The sequence below is a fragment of the Anguilla anguilla genome, chromosome 3, assembly GCF_013347855.1.
Source record: "Anguilla anguilla isolate fAngAng1 chromosome 3, fAngAng1.pri, whole genome shotgun sequence".
Taxonomy (NCBI): Eukaryota; Metazoa; Chordata; class Actinopteri; order Anguilliformes; family Anguillidae; genus Anguilla; species Anguilla anguilla.
The window spans coordinates 57920137-57937028 of NC_049203.1; the positions used below are offsets into that span (position 1 = coordinate 57920137).

Below are 16892 nucleotides of genomic sequence, written 5' to 3' on the forward strand. Positions count from 1 at the left end.
CTGGCAGGTGCCAACACTGTCCGCATTGTTGAAGAGCGGTTAACCAATTCTAGGAAAAGTTCTTGACAGCAGCAGGGTCAAGTGTGGCGGTGGGATTCCTGTTTGAACCTATTTTTATACAGTCTATGGTTTGAACACAGCTAAAAGCATTTGGAATGGTTGTGTTGAAAGTACTTCTTGCTTCATCAGAAACTGATGGAAAAACCGATGGTGAACTCCTTTTTGGTGGATACATTTTTTTTTAACAGATGAAGCTACAGTAACCACACCTTCTAGAACGAAATGCTGGTATTATGTAATCTAGTCAAATTCAATATATATACGTTGACCAACAGGTAAGTTCACAAAGCACCGATGCAATGCACACCTACCTCTCTAGCCTCTATGCTTGTACCAGAGGCTTGTAAGAAGCTTAGGTGCGAAGAGCCTGCCTGGCCCATTTTGATGACGTCACTGGTAGTTCAGTGACGCGCAGTTGCTATGGCGCGTTCGAAACCGGGAGTTTTCTTGCCCGTACTGGTTTCTAACCGAATTTTTTCAGAGCATTTTATTTGTTACGGAGGGGAATTGAGGGTGATCATCTGGAGAGTTTCCCAGGTACTCCCGGTGAGTATACTAGTTTCTCAACAGATATTTGTCGTTAAGCAATGCGGTCACTCCGATTGGTATCTATCCAGAGTAGGCTAAATAAGCTATGCTTCTCTAAGGTTAGCTAGCTGTAAGTTCTGTAACTTAGCTGGCTTCTAGGGTTATCTGTTGGCAGGCATATTAACTCTAACGTTACCTCTTGTTACACAGGTAACGTTACCTAAATTGAGCTAGCTTGCTAACTAACGTTTTCTTTCCCCAATCAATTTGCTTTAGATGATTAACTAATTATTTTGCTATTAGCATGCTGTTGGTATTCAACTAATTAACTCGCTAACTTACTAACTGCAGTGAGCTAACTACCTAGACTGCTGGAGATCGATAGTAGCAACGTGGATACGTTGCTGAAGTTGCTGCATAACTGTCACCTGTCATTGTGCAGGATAAAACAAGCTAGCTATATCTGGCTGTTTTTTTTTTTCATTGATCATTTTCAGTTGTTCTTCGGTGACTACTTATCTAACTCAGCAACACATCGAATATGTTAGATTCCACTACCTAGCATTTGTTGTGTGAATGAAAGTGGAAGTTTGTGTGTTATGGTAGCAGGGAATATGCCTATGTTGAATGTATACAAAATGTGTTTAGTTTATTTTATCGTATTACACACAAAGTGACTGTGTTTTTGTCAAACTGAAAAGGCTAAAAGTCTCATTCTAAATGTGCAGTGATGTCCTCGCTGAAGAATGAAGACCTGCTGAGTGATGTGGAACCTTTGCCTGGCTCTGCACCTGCCTCGCCCCCTCACTCTGCCAGTGCTTCTCTCTTTACCCCATCCCAGTCAAACTGGCCCCTCCCCTCCTCTTCCCACTGCCCTACCTCCCTGGCCCATTCTTGGCCGTCCTCGCCACTCCCTGCCCTGGCCTCTTCCAGCCAGGTCACTGCCAGGCTCTATGCCTCCCTGCACAAGAGCAGAGAGCTGGAGGTCAAAGGTTTATCAGAGTCTGGCTCCTTATTTGAGAACTTTGATCGACCCAGGTATGCCTTCTGTTGTCCTGGTACGTCTCTCTCGCAGTGTCTCTGATCACTCACACATTTGAAACAGCGTTCACACTGGCAAACCAGTACTGTCAATATCGCTTTGAGAGTTTTTCTCTTTTTTTCCTCCTACCAGGCAGGTCACTTTCAACCTCTTGTCTCCTGACTTGCGCATTGATGAGAGAGTGACGCCTCTTCACCTGCCTCCGCCACTGCCTTTGTCCTTCTCCAAGCAGCTGGAAGAGTGCAAGGAGGCTGCCTCCAGCTCACCAGCCTCCCCCCCTGCCTGCCTGTCCCCCAGCCCGGGTAACCCAGCTTTGGGTAGGCCCATGGAGGGTGAGGAGGGAGGTCGGGGCCTGGAGCTGGGGCAGCTGGCGGAAGAGATGAGTTTCAACCTGCAGACCAGGGTTGACAGCACCTGTGCCACAGTGCCGGTAAATTGTATTCCACAAGACCGCTGTCTCAAAAATGTGCTTGATCTCAAATTATAGTAGATTGTAGAAGGTAAGTAGATGGACTGATATAGAAAGATAAAGCCTCTGTATTTCTTATTTAACTGAGGTATATATCACAATGTTGTGTGTTGTGTTCATTAAATGATTTCTGTGACACTGAAAAGTACATGAGAGAGCAGTTGAAAGAAAACCTAACTGTGTTCCCCCTTTGGCCTATCTAATGAAGAAGTCATACCTAAATAATCGTGTTAATTTTTGCCAGCAATGTTTCAATTATAATTATAGTTTTATTGCTGAGGAAGTAATCTTATTAATTTTGTTCAGTGTATGCTGTTTGATTGTAGTGTGTAGTATAGGGTATATATAAGAAGCATGGAGATTCTTGTGTGAATGATGGTGGTAACAGGTGTATGCGTGTGCCTGTTTGTTCTTTAGAATGGCAGAAGGCACATCCTGGATATGGAGAATGTGCGCAGTCACTTACAGACCATGCTGAGAGCCACTAAAGACCCCACCGAGCCTGAGTGTGAGTGTCTTTCTGCAGTGTCCTTCTCTCTCTCACATGCAGTGTCCTTCTCTCTCTCTCACATGCAGTGTTCTTCTCTCACACACATGCAGTGTCCTTCTCTCTCACACATGCAGTGTCCTTCTCTCTCAAACATGCAGTGTCCTTCTCTCTCAAACATGCAGTGTCCTTCTCTCTCACACATGCAGTGTCCTTCTCTCTCTCACATGCAGTGTCCTTCTCTCTCACACATGCAGTGTCCTTCTCTCTCACACATGCAGTGTCCTTCTCTCTCACACATGCAATCTTGCTCGTCATATACTTTCTTTACAGCTGTCGTGCTCTTTTTGGACTTGAAATATCCTTTGTCTCTGATCATTTCTGTTTATTTAGTACAAATATTAACAGCAGTAGCTCCTCTGTTATTTGGCATTTCTAATTCATATTTTCTGCCCAGGATAAAATAACTGTCAGGATAACATTTTGAACCAAAAAGGATGTCTGTTGAGACAGTACACTTGTTTTCATCTCTCTCATTCATTTTAAGCTTCCACTTTGTCTTTCCACTCGTTCATTCTTCGTTTTTTTTTTTTTTTGGAGGATTGTATGAAGTACTCTGTGATAACCACTAGAGGTCAGGAGCTTCAATGCAGTCTCTGTGAAAATGATATACAAATCCAGGCACCCTTCTTGGTCCCTGCAATTCTGATCGTCATAGATCAGTGTTAGGCCTGTCCATACTCTGTGCTTTGGTAATTGAGGTTTTGAGTAAACTGAAAGCACAATGTAGCTGTTTCTTACCCACGTTTCCTTTTTTCTCCTCCAGTGGGGACCAGTGTATTGAGCAGTTATACCTTGCCTGAGAGACTACGTCAGGACAATGAGTCATTTGAGAGTGACAGCACTGCACACTTGATCAGGTTGCATACCAAGTCCCACCCTCCTCTGACACTGATATTAGTCTAGTTGACACACTGCCATTGAGATTGGTGGATTCTACGTGGAATTATACCTCAATTGTTTTTCTTTGTCATAATTTCATCCTCATTTCCTGTGATTAATAGGACTCTGTGTGGATTTATTTATTGATTTATCTGCCTGGGTGAGGGTAATGTGAGGAGAATTATGAATTAAAAGGGGCTGACTTACTTTCATTGCAAAGGGCATTAAGCTCATAATATCGATAGACAAGCTGCATGGCATCACAATCACCTGTGGACTGGACATGAGGCTGGAGCTGGATGCCTTTTCCAGTGATCTCAGTCCCACAGAACAGGTTTTTATCATGCAGCTTCTCTGCATTTGAACAATGTGTTACATTTAATCATACCTCAAATGATTTATTGAACTACCCACAAAACCCTGAGTCTGTGGACTGGCACCGGGCATCGCAGGTCACTGGCAGCGTAAATAGGAAGCATAAATTTCAATATTGTAGGTCTCAGGAGTCATTTAAAGGCCCTGATGTATTCTGACTGATGGACAGGTGGCAGGTGTTGAGGTTACTGCTCTCCCCTCTGTGCTGTGTGTCAGTGCCCCCATCCTGGCTGACGTGTCTCCGCCCTCGTCGCTGAGCGGCCTGGAGGAGCTCTTCCCCCGCTACTCCCGCCTGCGGCCCGACAGCGCTCCCCTCTCCGCGGAAACGCAGGTCCTGCGGGACAGCCTGGAGAGGGAGCGGGCACGGCGCAAGGTACAGCTGACTTTAATCTGTCTCCTCTTCCTCCTGCTCCTGCTCCTGCACCTCCTTCTCATCTTCTGCCATTTCATCTTCCACTTCCTTGTCTTCCACCTGCTCATCTCCCTGATGCTCCTTCTCCTCCTCATCTTCCACCTCCTCATATTCCGCCCCCCTCATCGTACACCTCCTCATATTCTGTCCCTTCTTCTTTCACCTCTTCATCTTCAAACCCGTTATGTTCTACCTCCTCATCTTCAACCCCCTCATCTTCCACACCCACATCCACAGACATGAAGCTGACACCAAGATTTCTGGCCAAAGACGGGTTTTCATTGCAGGTGATCCTTTTAGAAATCGGAAAACATTCATTATTCGGTCCGCATAATTTCAGAGATCTGGTTGATAGTCAGTATTTATTCCTTTTAAGCAATGGGGTCTTATCAGGTTTAAGATTTGTTAAACTTTTACATGGCTTTCCTATCATTTCACCGTTGGAAAAGCCCTTATTATAAAATGGGACAGTGTGTCCTCATTGATTTGTGCATTCAGCTCGTTGTCTACTGCTGTCCACCACAGCCAGGATTAGCATGCCGCTCTAATTAGCCCGAGTGACTGTAATATCTTTATTGCAGTCACCTCGGGAGCGGGCGGTGGGCTCAGTTAAATCCGCTTTGGTGCTCCGCCTACGGCCCCGCTGAGCGGCTGCCACTCAGTGTAATACGTTTTGGCTCTGAGCTCATCAGGGCAGGCCAGCTGGGAGGGAGACGGTTAGGGAGAGAGAGAGAGAGAGAGACCGGCTGGGAGAGATAGAGAGAGAGAGGCAGGTAAGGAGAGAGAGAGACGGGCTGGGAGAGATAGAGAGAGAGAGAGAGACGGGCTGGGAGAGATAGAGAGAGAGAGGCAGGTAGGGAGAGAGAGAGAGAGAGAGAGAGACGGGCTGGGAGAGATAGAGAGAGAGAGGCAGGTAGGGAGAGAGAGAGAGAGAGAGACGGGCTGGGAGAGATAGAGAGAGAGAGACGGGCTGGGTGAGAGAGAGAGAGATGGGCTGGGAGAGATAGAGAGAGGCAGGCAGGTAGGGAGAGAGAGAGAGAGAGAGACGGACGGGCTGGGAGAGAGAGAGAGAGAGTGGCTGGTAGGGAGAGAGAGAGACTGGCAGGATGAGTGCCAGGTGAACGTTGTGTCACACTCACTGTCATACCTCACTCTATATCTGTCTCTCTGACTGTCTCTTTCTCTTTCTCTCTGCTGTGCGTGGCTCACTTCACTCCTATTGTCAGACTTATCCTGTCTACTTTTGTAGTTAAGCTGCACACAAAGCTGGTAATGCTGTGAAGACCGTAAAGTCAGTTTTGCTGAATATGCTCTTGCCCTGTTTGCTTTAATCACGCCTCCTCGGTCTCTTTGTGTGTAATCTGGCATGGCCTTATCAAGCTGCCACAAGGCTTTGACCTGTTGAGATCCCAAAATATGGCCTGAGAACATGAGCTTTGTCTTCATCGTCAAACCCAGGACGATAGAGACTACATGGCCACTGGAAACGGCCCTGGTGATGATCTGTCTTCCTCTACCCTTACAACCCTTCCTGCTCTTGGACTCCACACACTATCTGCTTCTCACTCTCTCTCTCTTTCTGCCATCCTCCTCTTCGGAGCCTGCCCTCTGCGCCCGTGTTTCCTCCCTCCCCTCCCTCAGGTCTCCTGACCTTGCTGCGCGCACAGGGACTGGCCGCCGGTCTCGCACGGTGCTAATCAGCTTGCGGGCCTGTGAGAGCATCTGCAGAGTCGCTCCATTTAGCCGTCTAATCTGCTTAGGCTGAGTGGAGAGAGCACACACCGCTGTATTCACACACACAAGCGCATGCAGCTGTGTGCTCTGCTCCCTGCTCTCTTATGCGCAGAAAAACACCAGTGCTGTCATTTACCCATGTGTCCCTGAAACACCTTGTTGGCGAGGCACTATTTTCCTGTTTTCCCTTCCAATGTCTTCCCAACGGACTGACCCTGGCCCCTCACCCCAACACCCTGACCTCTTACACTTGTCTTGACCCTTAATCCTGTCTCTAAGGCCGATATCCGTCCTACTCCCCATCACCCTGCCCAGGTCTTCTTCCCTGTCACCTGCTCTTTTGGTCAGCTTGTTTCCCAGCAGCCACTTCTCCTTCAGAGACTGTTAACTGTGCATCTGCTCTCCCACACTTCTCACACAGCGCTTCATACGCTGCACTCTTTGCCCTCTCCACCCCAGCAGTTCAAAAGGTCGGCCTCACCCCCCTAAACCCCAGAGGTGTTTACGCATTATCGCACCTGGAGCACAATCTTCTAAGCCTTCAAACCTATAACCACATTTTTACTACCTTTGTGCTATTTTGAGAGTCTAATCTTCACTGTTGAAATGTCTATTTTGACAAGGGCTGTTGTGGCTTTGAGGTCACTGGCAGATTTCATGAAAAAAAATTCCATGGCATGTCTTGAAGTCAGAATGAAAGTGACCAGCTTGCACTCAGGAAACTCGCTAAATAAATTCAACTACACGGTGCGTCTCAAAGTGATTACAAAATAGAAAAACGGGAGCCCGCACTCAAAGAAGTATTAAATCATAAGCATCTAGGCAACGTAGTTCCTTTTCAGCCTTTTATTTGGAAGAATTAAATACAAACATTACATTTTTACTGAATATTCTTTGCCATTTTTTAATTTTTGAGTTTTCAAATGTCAGCATAGAAACTGAAGCTGTATTTGACTCTGGTGTGTACAGCTGCACTGTATAGTACTGTACTGTATAGTCTTTAGGTCATGAAAGTAACTTTTTCACCTTCTGGCCACAATGCCTTGTGGATTCTAAAAATCACCAGCCATTTTCAAAATTTTACCAGCCACATTACCTTTTACAATACAACACAATCTGGTCAGTTAACTGCCAAAGTGGCTGCTAGAGTAGAATTACCAGTCACAATCACAGTTTTACTGGTGGCAGGTGTTAGATTTCACACCCGGGTAATCTTTCTTCACTGTGTTCTTCTCTGTGTCTGTCAGCACCATGAGAGACAGATCCAGGTTCTGCAGAACAAGGCTCTGCAGCTGCAGCAGCAATTGGCCCTCGCCGTGTCAGCTGACAGGAAGAAGGACATCATGATCGAGCAGCTGGACAAGGTGGGTGAGGAGCCGGGTTTGAGGCCGCTGTCCACGCTTCATGCGGTCTGAATACCCTCTCCCACCCCCTCACGTTTCCTTTCTCTCACCCTCTCTGTCCCTCACTCCCTCGGTTTGTCTCGTTTGCTCGAGGAGAGACGGTTTCGTTTCAGGCGGTGTTTTTTTCCGCGCAGACTCTGGCCAAGGTGGTGGAGGGCTGGCGACGGCAGGAGGAGGAGAAGAGCGCGGGCGTGCGGCGGCTGCAGGAGCAGAAGGAGGCGGCGGAGCGGGCCCAGGCCAAGCAGCAGGAGGTGAGCGCGCGCGGCCCGTCCCCTGCGGAGCGTGGCGCGGTCTGAGCGCGTGCGTACGCGCGGGGGGCGTGGAGTGACGCTCCGTGTGTCTCAGGTGCTGGTGCGGTTCGAGCAGTCCCTCTCCCAGGCGGCCGAGACTTTGGACAGAGAGCAGAAACGCGCGGAGGAGCTGCGCATGGCTAAAAGACAGCTGGTGAGCCGCTGCCACACAAATATATACACATACAGACGCCCATGCGTCCAGAAACGGACATGCAGACACACACACATAAAGGAATACACATACACGCATGAAAGCAGTGCATGAACAAACACACGTATGCACACACATACTGATAAATGCACTCTCACAGCTGCCGTTGCTCAGCCACTTCTGAATTGAGTTGCTCTTGCACACTGACACACACATAGTCCATAGAGCTGTGGTGACTGTTTGTGTATGTGTGGTTGCATGTGTGTGTGTGTGTGGTTACATGTGTTGTTGTGTATGTGTGTGCACATGTGTATGTGTGCATGCGCGTGCACGTTGGTGTTTGTGTGTGCGCATGTGCATGTGCAGGAGCAGCAGCTGGCTGAGCTGAGAGAGCAGCAGCAGGAGCAGACACGGCAGAGGGAGGAGGCGCAGGGTGAGGTGGAGCAGCTCCAGCTCCAGGCCCAGGAGGCCCAGGCCAGCCTGGCCCAGCACAGAGAGGCCTGGGCCAGCAGGGAGCAGGAGCTGCAGGAGCGTGTGGCACTGCAGGGGACTCAGCTGGACCGTGAGAAGGTGAGAGGAGGGGAGGGGAGGGTGTGTACCAGGTCCTGGGCTCAATGCCAGCTCTGACTCACTCTGCAACAGCACTGACGCTTAAAGCCGCTTATTGGTGCTCATAGAATAATGCTGATAACACTAAGGCTTTTCAGCATGTATAGCTGCATCTCAAATATGCACATCATCTGTAATAAGGTTTTCAGTTCAGCCCAGTTCAGGGCCTCAGATTCCTGGGTTCAAATGGTGATGTCAGCGGTTCCCCCTGTGCCCCAGAGTAACCGCGAGCGGGAGGCCCAGCAGCTGCAGGACGCCCAGCAGGAGCTACAGGAGGTGCAGGGGAGGCTGCAGCAGCTGGAGAGGGAGCTGGAGGAGGTCCGGAGGGAGAGGGACGGGGTGCGCATGGACAGGGCCCTGGATCAGGTAACTCCCTGAAACTAAATAGACTAGATAAACTTGTGATGTGTCTATGCAGATCGGAGTGAACTGTAGGGCATGAGTAAACAGACATGCTGTATTTCCACATGGAAGAGCAGAACTCATGTAGTGTGTGTGTGTGTGTGTGTGTGTGTGTGTGTGTGTGTTTGTGTGCGTGATTTTCAGGCTCGTTTTGAGTCCCAGTGCTCTCAGTTGGAGGTGGAGTACAAGCTGTCCGTGGAGCAGCAGGTGACTGAGAGACTGGCTGCTCTTCAGGAGGCCAACGCTAAGACCAGCGCTTCGCTAAGAGAACAGCACAGGCACAGTATCACTCAGGCGCCGGCTCGCTCTGCCCTTTCCCCTCACAAATGTGCCCCGTCCTGTGACCTCTGACCCTGCCTGTGCGTTCTGTCCCAGGAAGCAGCTGTTGGATCTGAGCGCCCGTCACGAAAGAGAGCTGTCTGCGCAGCTGGCGCAGTTCAAGACCGAGCTGCAGGAGCGCGAGGAACGACTGCGCGAACTCACGGAGGAATACGAGAGAAAGTGCGTGTGTTACATCACTGGCGCATGCCGTGGTCCTGGGACGTGGTCCATTCTATTTCAATTCAGCCACTTCAGGAAATGAATTGAAATTAAATTCATGAATTGGAATGGCGACAATATTCTATAAGGAATTTACAATAAATTAATAGAATTTCAGTTAATTTCCTGAGGCTACTGAATTTTCCACTATTCTATGAGCGATGCTAAATGCTGAATTAATGTTTCTACAGTAGATACTTAAAGTTAGAAGATTGAGGAAACCTTGGCGTTTGCTTGAGTAGGCCAGTCGAACAGCTACACCAGGTTGTTGAAAATGTAAAATGGTGTGTTGAAAAGAGCGGGAACCCTGCCCTGGTGTTGCAGGGTGTCCGTGAAGCAGGAGGAGGTGGTGCTCCTGGAGGCCAGCCGAAGGAAGCTGGAGGCCCAGAGGACGGAGCTGGTGACCCGGCTGCAGCAGCTGATGCGCTCCCATTGGGCCGAGGCCCTGAGGCTGCTTGCCCTGCAGGGCCAGGTGCGAATGGGATGGGAGGGAGGAGTGTGACCTGGTCTCACACTGCTGTGGGAATTATAGTGATGAAGAGTTCAAGCTGGTGAACCATAACCCAGCAAAACCCCACAGAGATTAGCATGAGTTACATGAAAGCCAAAGTGACAGAAGTATACCCTACCCTGCCCATCTTCTGACACAGACTGAAGACTCACGTCTCAAATCTTTGCACCATGGATCCCCTGACCCTGTTTAGATATCCTTTTTTCTCTTTCTTTCCTTGGGTTATGGTATAGGTATAACTGTCTGAGATTATATTAATCATAACCAAAACTTTTTTGGTTACAATGGAAATGGTGTTTTTTTGGGTAAATATTAGACTTTGTGATTATAAATGGCCTCTGTACCTTTGAGGTGATACCGCATTTTTGTATTGTTGGGAGTAACGCCGATGTTCTCTACTACTGTTCATCACTCTGGAGTTGAGTGTCTGAGGTCTTGACATTTCTGTTATCTGATAACTAAAATTTGCTGAAGGCGAAGGGCAAATTTGCTTTGCAACTGGAAAAGATGCCATTTATTTGCTCTTTGCGTGGTTTTGAATGGAAGTGAATGGTAGGCCTCGCAATTATTTGCACACTTTTATGTTGGTGTAACCACCCCTTATGTAATGAGATAGGGACAGACCAGATGGAGAGCATTCGTTTGAGTCATTGTGCCCAAGTGGAAAACCTGTCCTTGGCCTCATGTGAACACCTCCTCCCGTCTCTCTCCCAGATGGACGAAGCCGCCTCCCCGTCCTCCCTGTGCGAGAGGGCCTCCGATGGGGACAGCGGAGGCCGAGGCTGGGAGCTCCCGCTGAGGCTGAACGGGCGCTCGGCTGAGGCCAGCCCAGAATCCAGGCCCGCGTCAGGTACTGGCACTGGTCCTCATAATGGACAGACGGGTTCCCTCTCGTTCTAACCAAACCACGCTTGCATCCCTCAGAGGACCTTCAATTCATTAATTTCTGGGAAAAATAGGGAAGAAACATTTTATTAAAAGGAGGTACGCACACACACCATCAGATGTGGGGGGTGGGGATACTAGAGGACACTGGAGGTTTCTGACAGTGAAGAGCTTTTTTCAGTCCCTCACATTCCCACATTTCCTTGCAGACGTCCCCCAAGCGTTTGGTCTCCAGCTGTCCCGGGAAAGGGGGGAGGCGGGGGGGGACCCCTCGTCCCAGGACAGCAGCCCCCGCGGCCCCCTCGCCCAACTCCGAGCCCCCGAGCATGACGTCAGCATCCTGCTGAATCACAGCCACACCTTCAGACCCCTGGAGCCTCTGCTGGATGATACAGGTCAGGGGTCACACCCCTTAACCAGGTCACTGCCCCTCTCTGAAGTCAACCGCAGCGATCCCCTGATAACAGAATAACAGAACTGAGAAGACAAGGCCACCCTCTACTTTCTTCCATTTATATCTTCATTTTTTGAGTAGCTGTTGCCCCATGAACAGCAAGTTTTTGGCTGTATATATCTTGTGTCTGAAAGCTCACTTAACCATCACTGCTTCTTTATTTCTCACTTGACATCATAATTGTCTGCTGAATCACCCGTTTGAAAGTGCCACAGCTTAACTGATCATGTCAGGGAATTACAGCATATGGAGTAAATTGTGGGTGCTTTAATGGGAAGCCATCGTTATGTGGGGCAGCCTGGGTAACCTGCTTTTCCGCCCGCTGCTCTTTGGTTATGCGGTTATGCTTGCTAACCTCTTTTGCCTTTTTATTTCATAAAACCTTCATAATCCAATCGGCTTGCCTGCCTTACGGTAGCAGGTCAGCTGCAAGGAATCAGTCCCTCTAAAGGATTATCCTGCTGCCAATACTTAGCCACCTGCTCTTCTGCAGTACTCCCATCCTCAGCCTCATAGGGCCTGTGCACCTTGGAACCCGTGTAGTGCTCAGGTAGATGTGCCTCGCGCTCTCATTGTGCTGGAAGGCCTTCCCTGATGACTGGCATGTGCCCTTTACATATCGTGACCGTGAAATAGGTACACACTTTTTTTTTAAAGCTGTATTATAAAAATAATTTATTCTTGAATATGTAGTATAAACAGAGTATCTGAATTGTATAGGCTCTTGATAGTTCCTTGGTAGTGACTTTTTGTCCCCACTTTATTTCACCATCTAAGTTTATGTAATTTAGCAGTGTATTTCTAGGTTATTCTTTGTGAATTAAAGACGGTTACTTGTTACCTGGGAATGAGGGACATCAAATGGATTGTCAGTCAGAGCGTATTGCTAGCTGTGACTTTGCATGCGGTGTAATTGGCTTATGCAGGACCTGCAACCAGCTATATATATCCACTGCTGACCGCCCATGCTGTCAGGGGAGGTCAGGAGAGTATTAAGCGGAGGGCACCGACATTAAAAGGCTGTGTATTGCATATTGGCAGGAGTAACGGGAATGTGAATAGCTCAGAACATAGCCATGGTTTATTTACTTTATTTTTATTTACTTTGCTTTATTTTCTGTATTTTTCCTTTGCCTGACTTTAGTATTTATTTTCTGGATATGTCAGTTATAGTGTGAAGCCTTAGTAGCACAGCTGTTCTTGAAGAATTAGTACTTGCAAGTGGTGAAGACCACAACTGGAAATAAGCAATCGGACATCTATGGTGAAGTTCTCATTGCTTATTTTCAAATATATCTGACATTTCCCATATTAACACACACCCCCAAAACCAAACACCATACCCGTCAGAAGAACAACAAAACTAATGATTTAATCAGAGGTCAAAACAAAAAAGAATGAACTTATGCGTGCATTCACGGCATTTCAGTCAGCGTGCCATCAAGCACTTCTCAATGGAAAGGAAATGGCAGAAAAGCTTTGAATTTCCTTGGTGAATATTTGTTTTATTTACCTTGAAATGGTGCTTGGGTGTGGTCTTTTGAAGCAGGGTTCACGGGCAAGCGTGAGACTGATGAAACTGAGTCTGAATAGCGGTGTTTTTGTGGTATGTTCTCTTACAGTTCTGGGCAGCTGTGAGATGGAGGAACTGTCTGCTAAGGCCCTAACCGGAGGAGAGGAGAGGGGGTACGCCGTAGAAAGAGGGCTGCAGCTGAAGCAGCACGACAGGGAGAGAGGCTACAGCTCAGACAGAGAGCGAGCAGAGAGGGGACACAGCTCTGAGAGAGAGGAGAACTGTGGGTACGGAGTCCACAGAGGCGGCATGGGGCAAAGCGGATACTCTTCTTCCACAGAGAGAGAGGGGCCCAGCGGGTACGGCACAGGGGGGGACAGGGGCCACAGGGCGGGGGTCAGTGGGCACGGCACTGCCAGGGAGAAAGACGGGAGGTACGGCACAGACGGCGGCGTCTCTGTGTCTCTGACCAGGAGTGCCGGGCAGAGGGCGGACCAGGCGGGTATGGGCAGAGAGAGAGGGTTTCCTGTTGGGCGTGACGAGTACAGGTTTGGGAGGGAGAGAATGGGTTCAAGCGGCCACTCGTGGGGGGTGCAAGAGAGGGGGGCTGGTGGGCCAATGACAGCTCAGAGCTTCAATGTGTCGGCCACGGAGTCGATTAGAGACACCAGCTACAGCAGCACTGTAGTGAGCCAGGCTACGGCAGGCTTCAGCAGGGGGTTTGAAGGGAGTGGGGTAGGAAAGCGCATTACCGCCCCACAGGGCCTGGGGAGGCCTGGAGATGTCCAGGGCGACTTAGGGACCACACGTAGGCCCCTGGGGCCCACCACTCAAGCAGAGAGCCCTGGCATCCAGGAGGTGGACAGACAGAGCGAACTGCAGTACTACATCACAAAGGTGAGCCGCTCTCTATGTTCCCGTGTCTTTCTCGGTTTAAAACGCTCATGCTCTCCTTATATCAGTCTCCTGGCTCAATTTTATGTCAATTTCTCTCTACCAGTCTGCCTGCATTAAAATAAATATAAAATAACGAATTGGAAGCATGTACAGCCATGTCATCCTTGCTTTGCATTTTGTGAAGTTGCTGTTATAAACGATGGTGCCTGTGCCCTGTGCTCTCTCAGTTGCTGGACCGCTCCCCTGGGGATCCTGTGGAGGCCTCAGCCCTGGAAGACGAGCAGCCTCCGGCAGGTCAGAGCTCCTCCTCAGGTGCAAAGACAGGTGAGTCCGGTGGGTCATATCCTGCTGGCTCAGGGGTGTCCACTGGAACCAGAAAGTGATGTCACTTGGTTTTTGTTTCCCCCTCCACCATCATGTTACCCTGCCCCTCTCACCTCAGTTCTCAGTTCATCTTGGGACAGTGAGCAGACCAAAGCCCCGGCAGGGAAGTTGGCCTCTTCCCTCCTCCCAACGTCCTCAGCAGCCACCAAGACCAAACTCCATCCAGCAGGTGCTGCCCCACCCAGATCTCCCCTGGGGAGCCAGAACACAGGCCCCTTCCTACTCAGACAGTCTCAGACACAGTCATAGTTCAGCAGTTCAGAATTATTTACTTTTTTTTGAGGATTCATGTTGGCATATATTGATGATGAATATCATGATATCTGTTACCCGTCCATTGCAGTGCACAGTGTATTTTGTATGTCTGTGCTCACAGAACGTGGCTGGCTCAGGTATGTCACGGTCAGTGTTCTTTCCCCTGCATGTGCAGCCCTCTCTCCCCAAATGCTGGGCCAGCTCTCGTACCTCCTGTCCCAGTACCATTCCCAACCTGACAGGGCGGCGCCGTCCCTGGACGAGCTCCTTGCCTGCGTGCTCTCCGGCCAAGCGAACAGGTCAGCTGGGGCAGGCGTGGGCGGAGGTTTCACCTTGAAACTTCCGAAGTAACATTTTCTAAAGAAATAAACTGTGTATAGCTCTGGCTGCAGAGGAAAAGATTTTCAGGACAGACTTAAGATTCAGTACCTGAGCTGTTATAGGGCACATTGATACTGAAGGAAACTAGAAACTATAAATCTAGGTGGTTGTGTTTTGGAGCTGGGTCATAGAGACAAATACTTCAATTTGACTGGGATCCAAGGGAAATAGAAAAGCATGGCTTTGCGGTGGATGTTCTTTGATGTAACATCAATACTGTGACCACTATTACGATTAACCTTAAGTTAAACTATTTTTAAAAGTTTGAATATTTGGAAAATGATACCTAGGATACATTGAGACCAAGAGGAGGGCCCAAAAAAGGCTGATCGATTAATGTATAAATACATCCCATAATAAAATTTGCCTAAACATATTTTTAAGTCATTTTTCTCTGGAGAGATGAGTCCTTGAGTGCCTGCCCTGACTGTGGATTCTGCTGTCCTGTGTTAAGGTCACTTCAAGGGGCAGAAGATGGCCATGGAGATGGACCTGTCCACAGAAACCTGGAGCAGAAGCTGAGCCAGGCCAGCAAGAAAGAGGTGAGGAGAACCAGAGACTGCAGCATCACAGCCTGTCCCTGTCAGTACAGACCCCAGGGGCGGAGACCCTATCCAGGCATAACTACCATCTGCCAGGGTTTCCACAGTCATTGAGGGTCTTTGGCAATCATTCAATTTTGAAAAAATATAGTTATACATGTCTGCTAACAGGGCTACTTTAAAGTGCTTGAACCGTTTTTGAATGTAACTGTCTGGTTATCTTTATGTCCATCTTAGAAATTTTTTCCCCCTTAGACACTACATTCTACTTGATTCTAAGTTGAAAATTGTGAACTAAACCACCACACTGAAGTGTCACATGATCGCATTTTGTGGCACACGGCCGCGACCAGCCAAATGGCGCCAATGTCGTTTCTCCGTCTCCGTGCAGCAGACGGCCATGCCGGCTCCGGACCGTCGCAGTCTGCCTTCCAAGCCTGCGGGAGGCGACAGGACTCAGACCCAGGCTCTGAGGGTCAAGAGGGCGGGTCCCCAGGCCCAGCGGGGGGGCCCTGGTCGGGCGAATGTGTGGAGATGATGAGGGCAGCAAGGCACCCTCTCTCAGGAGAGAGCGCTTTTTATCATCTGGAAAGTGTACCTGCCTATCGCCGTCCTCCAGCTCTGCTCGCTGCCTGCTAGCCTGTAGCTTTTACTGATCGATGCAGCTCTTCTCCACAGTTCTGCTCCACAGTGTCATGACCAAATGAACGTATCTCTCTACTGTGTGGAAATTTGTCTCTATGAACAATGTCTCTACAGGGTCACTAAAAATAATGACAAATTACACGACAGATTAAATTACAGTATGTAATTCTATCCACAAAATAAGATTTTGGACCAAATCCAGTGTGTGACTGACCCTCAGTTGAGACTTTTTTATGAACCTACGGTTTTTTACTACAGTTTGTGTGGAAATGAAGTCATTTCTTTTATTTATTTATGTAGTATTTGTATAACACAGTTGTCTGATCTGTTTATTAAAGACATCTAATTTTGCTAGACCTGGGGTTTTCTGTCATGTGTCCAGTGTTTCTGTGAGAGACTAAAGGGCTAAAGGGCAGGGATTATGTTAGATTGTTTTTAACATCCCTGCACAGGGTGATAATGACCAGGAGCAGAGAATAGAATGAGTGGTGAATTTAAAGGAAGAGGATTTGCGTCTGCGCATGTGCACCTGCGCAGTGGTCCTGTGCTTGTGTGTGTCCTGTGCCTGTATGTTTGTGTGTACGTTCTGTTCCAGAAGATTACAGTGCTGTGAGAGGGTTCTTTGTGCAGAGGTTACAGTGAGCCGGCTGTAGTTATCCCCACATTAAAGGACACCAACTCCCTCCTCTGTGCCAAGATCCAACTCCTTCGCTGTCCTTCAGCTGCACTGTTTTCCAGCCACATTTCTGTTGTTCTCTCCCTCTCAGTAGGCCTGGACATCACCCTCCTACCACATGCTCCATGAAACCACTTTGTGGCCCAACAGAGCTTAATGTTCTGAATAAGTGTCTCAATGTTTTTAGTCGTGTAGAAAACAGCCTTAACGGTGAAGTGCTTTTAAGTATTTATTCACAGATTGGCTTTTCTGTTTTTTTTTTCTTTTGCAACCTTGATTGCCAGGAAGAGTTTTCAGGACAC

The 16892-nt window shown here is 48.5% G+C and overlaps 1 protein-coding gene across 2 annotated transcripts; it reads left to right on the forward strand.

Moving 5' to 3' along the window:
- The first annotated feature begins 443 nt into the window (after positions 1 to 443).
- cntrob (centrobin, centrosomal BRCA2 interacting protein) lies at positions 444 to 16270 on the forward strand. Of its 2 annotated transcripts, none has more exons than XM_035411423.1 (22): positions 444 to 606; positions 1317 to 1626; positions 1763 to 2060; positions 2517 to 2607; positions 3413 to 3506; positions 4120 to 4276; positions 7297 to 7413; positions 7587 to 7703; positions 7798 to 7896; positions 8263 to 8466; positions 8725 to 8871; positions 9052 to 9185; positions 9283 to 9408; positions 9772 to 9919; positions 10673 to 10808; positions 11053 to 11238; positions 12920 to 13707; positions 13935 to 14031; positions 14150 to 14260; positions 14522 to 14645; positions 15182 to 15269; positions 15664 to 16270. In XM_035411423.1, exons 2-22 carry the CDS (start codon positions 1319 to 1321, stop codon positions 15805 to 15807), a joined length of 3714 nt encoding a protein of 1237 aa, XP_035267314.1. In that variant the 5' UTR covers positions 444 to 606; positions 1317 to 1318; the 3' UTR covers positions 15808 to 16270. The 2 variants fall into 2 exon arrangements, with proteins under 2 accessions (XP_035267314.1, XP_035267313.1); XM_035411422.1 differs by having other exon boundaries at positions 445 to 606; positions 15661 to 16270.
- Positions 16271 to 16892: the final 622 nt, after the last annotated feature.

Coding starts and splice junctions, on each gene's coding strand:
- cntrob (XM_035411422.1), top strand. CDS start 1,319: ATGTCCTCGCTGAAGAATGAAGACCTGCTGAGTGATGTGGAACCTTTG. Junction 2,608..3,412: donor AGACCCCACCGAGCCTGAGT/GTGAGTGTCTTT, acceptor TTTCTCCTCCAG/TGGGGACCAGTGTATTGAGC. Junction 14,646..15,181: donor CTCTCCGGCCAAGCGAACAG/GTCAGCTGGGGC, acceptor TCCTGTGTTAAG/GTCACTTCAAGGGGCAGAAG.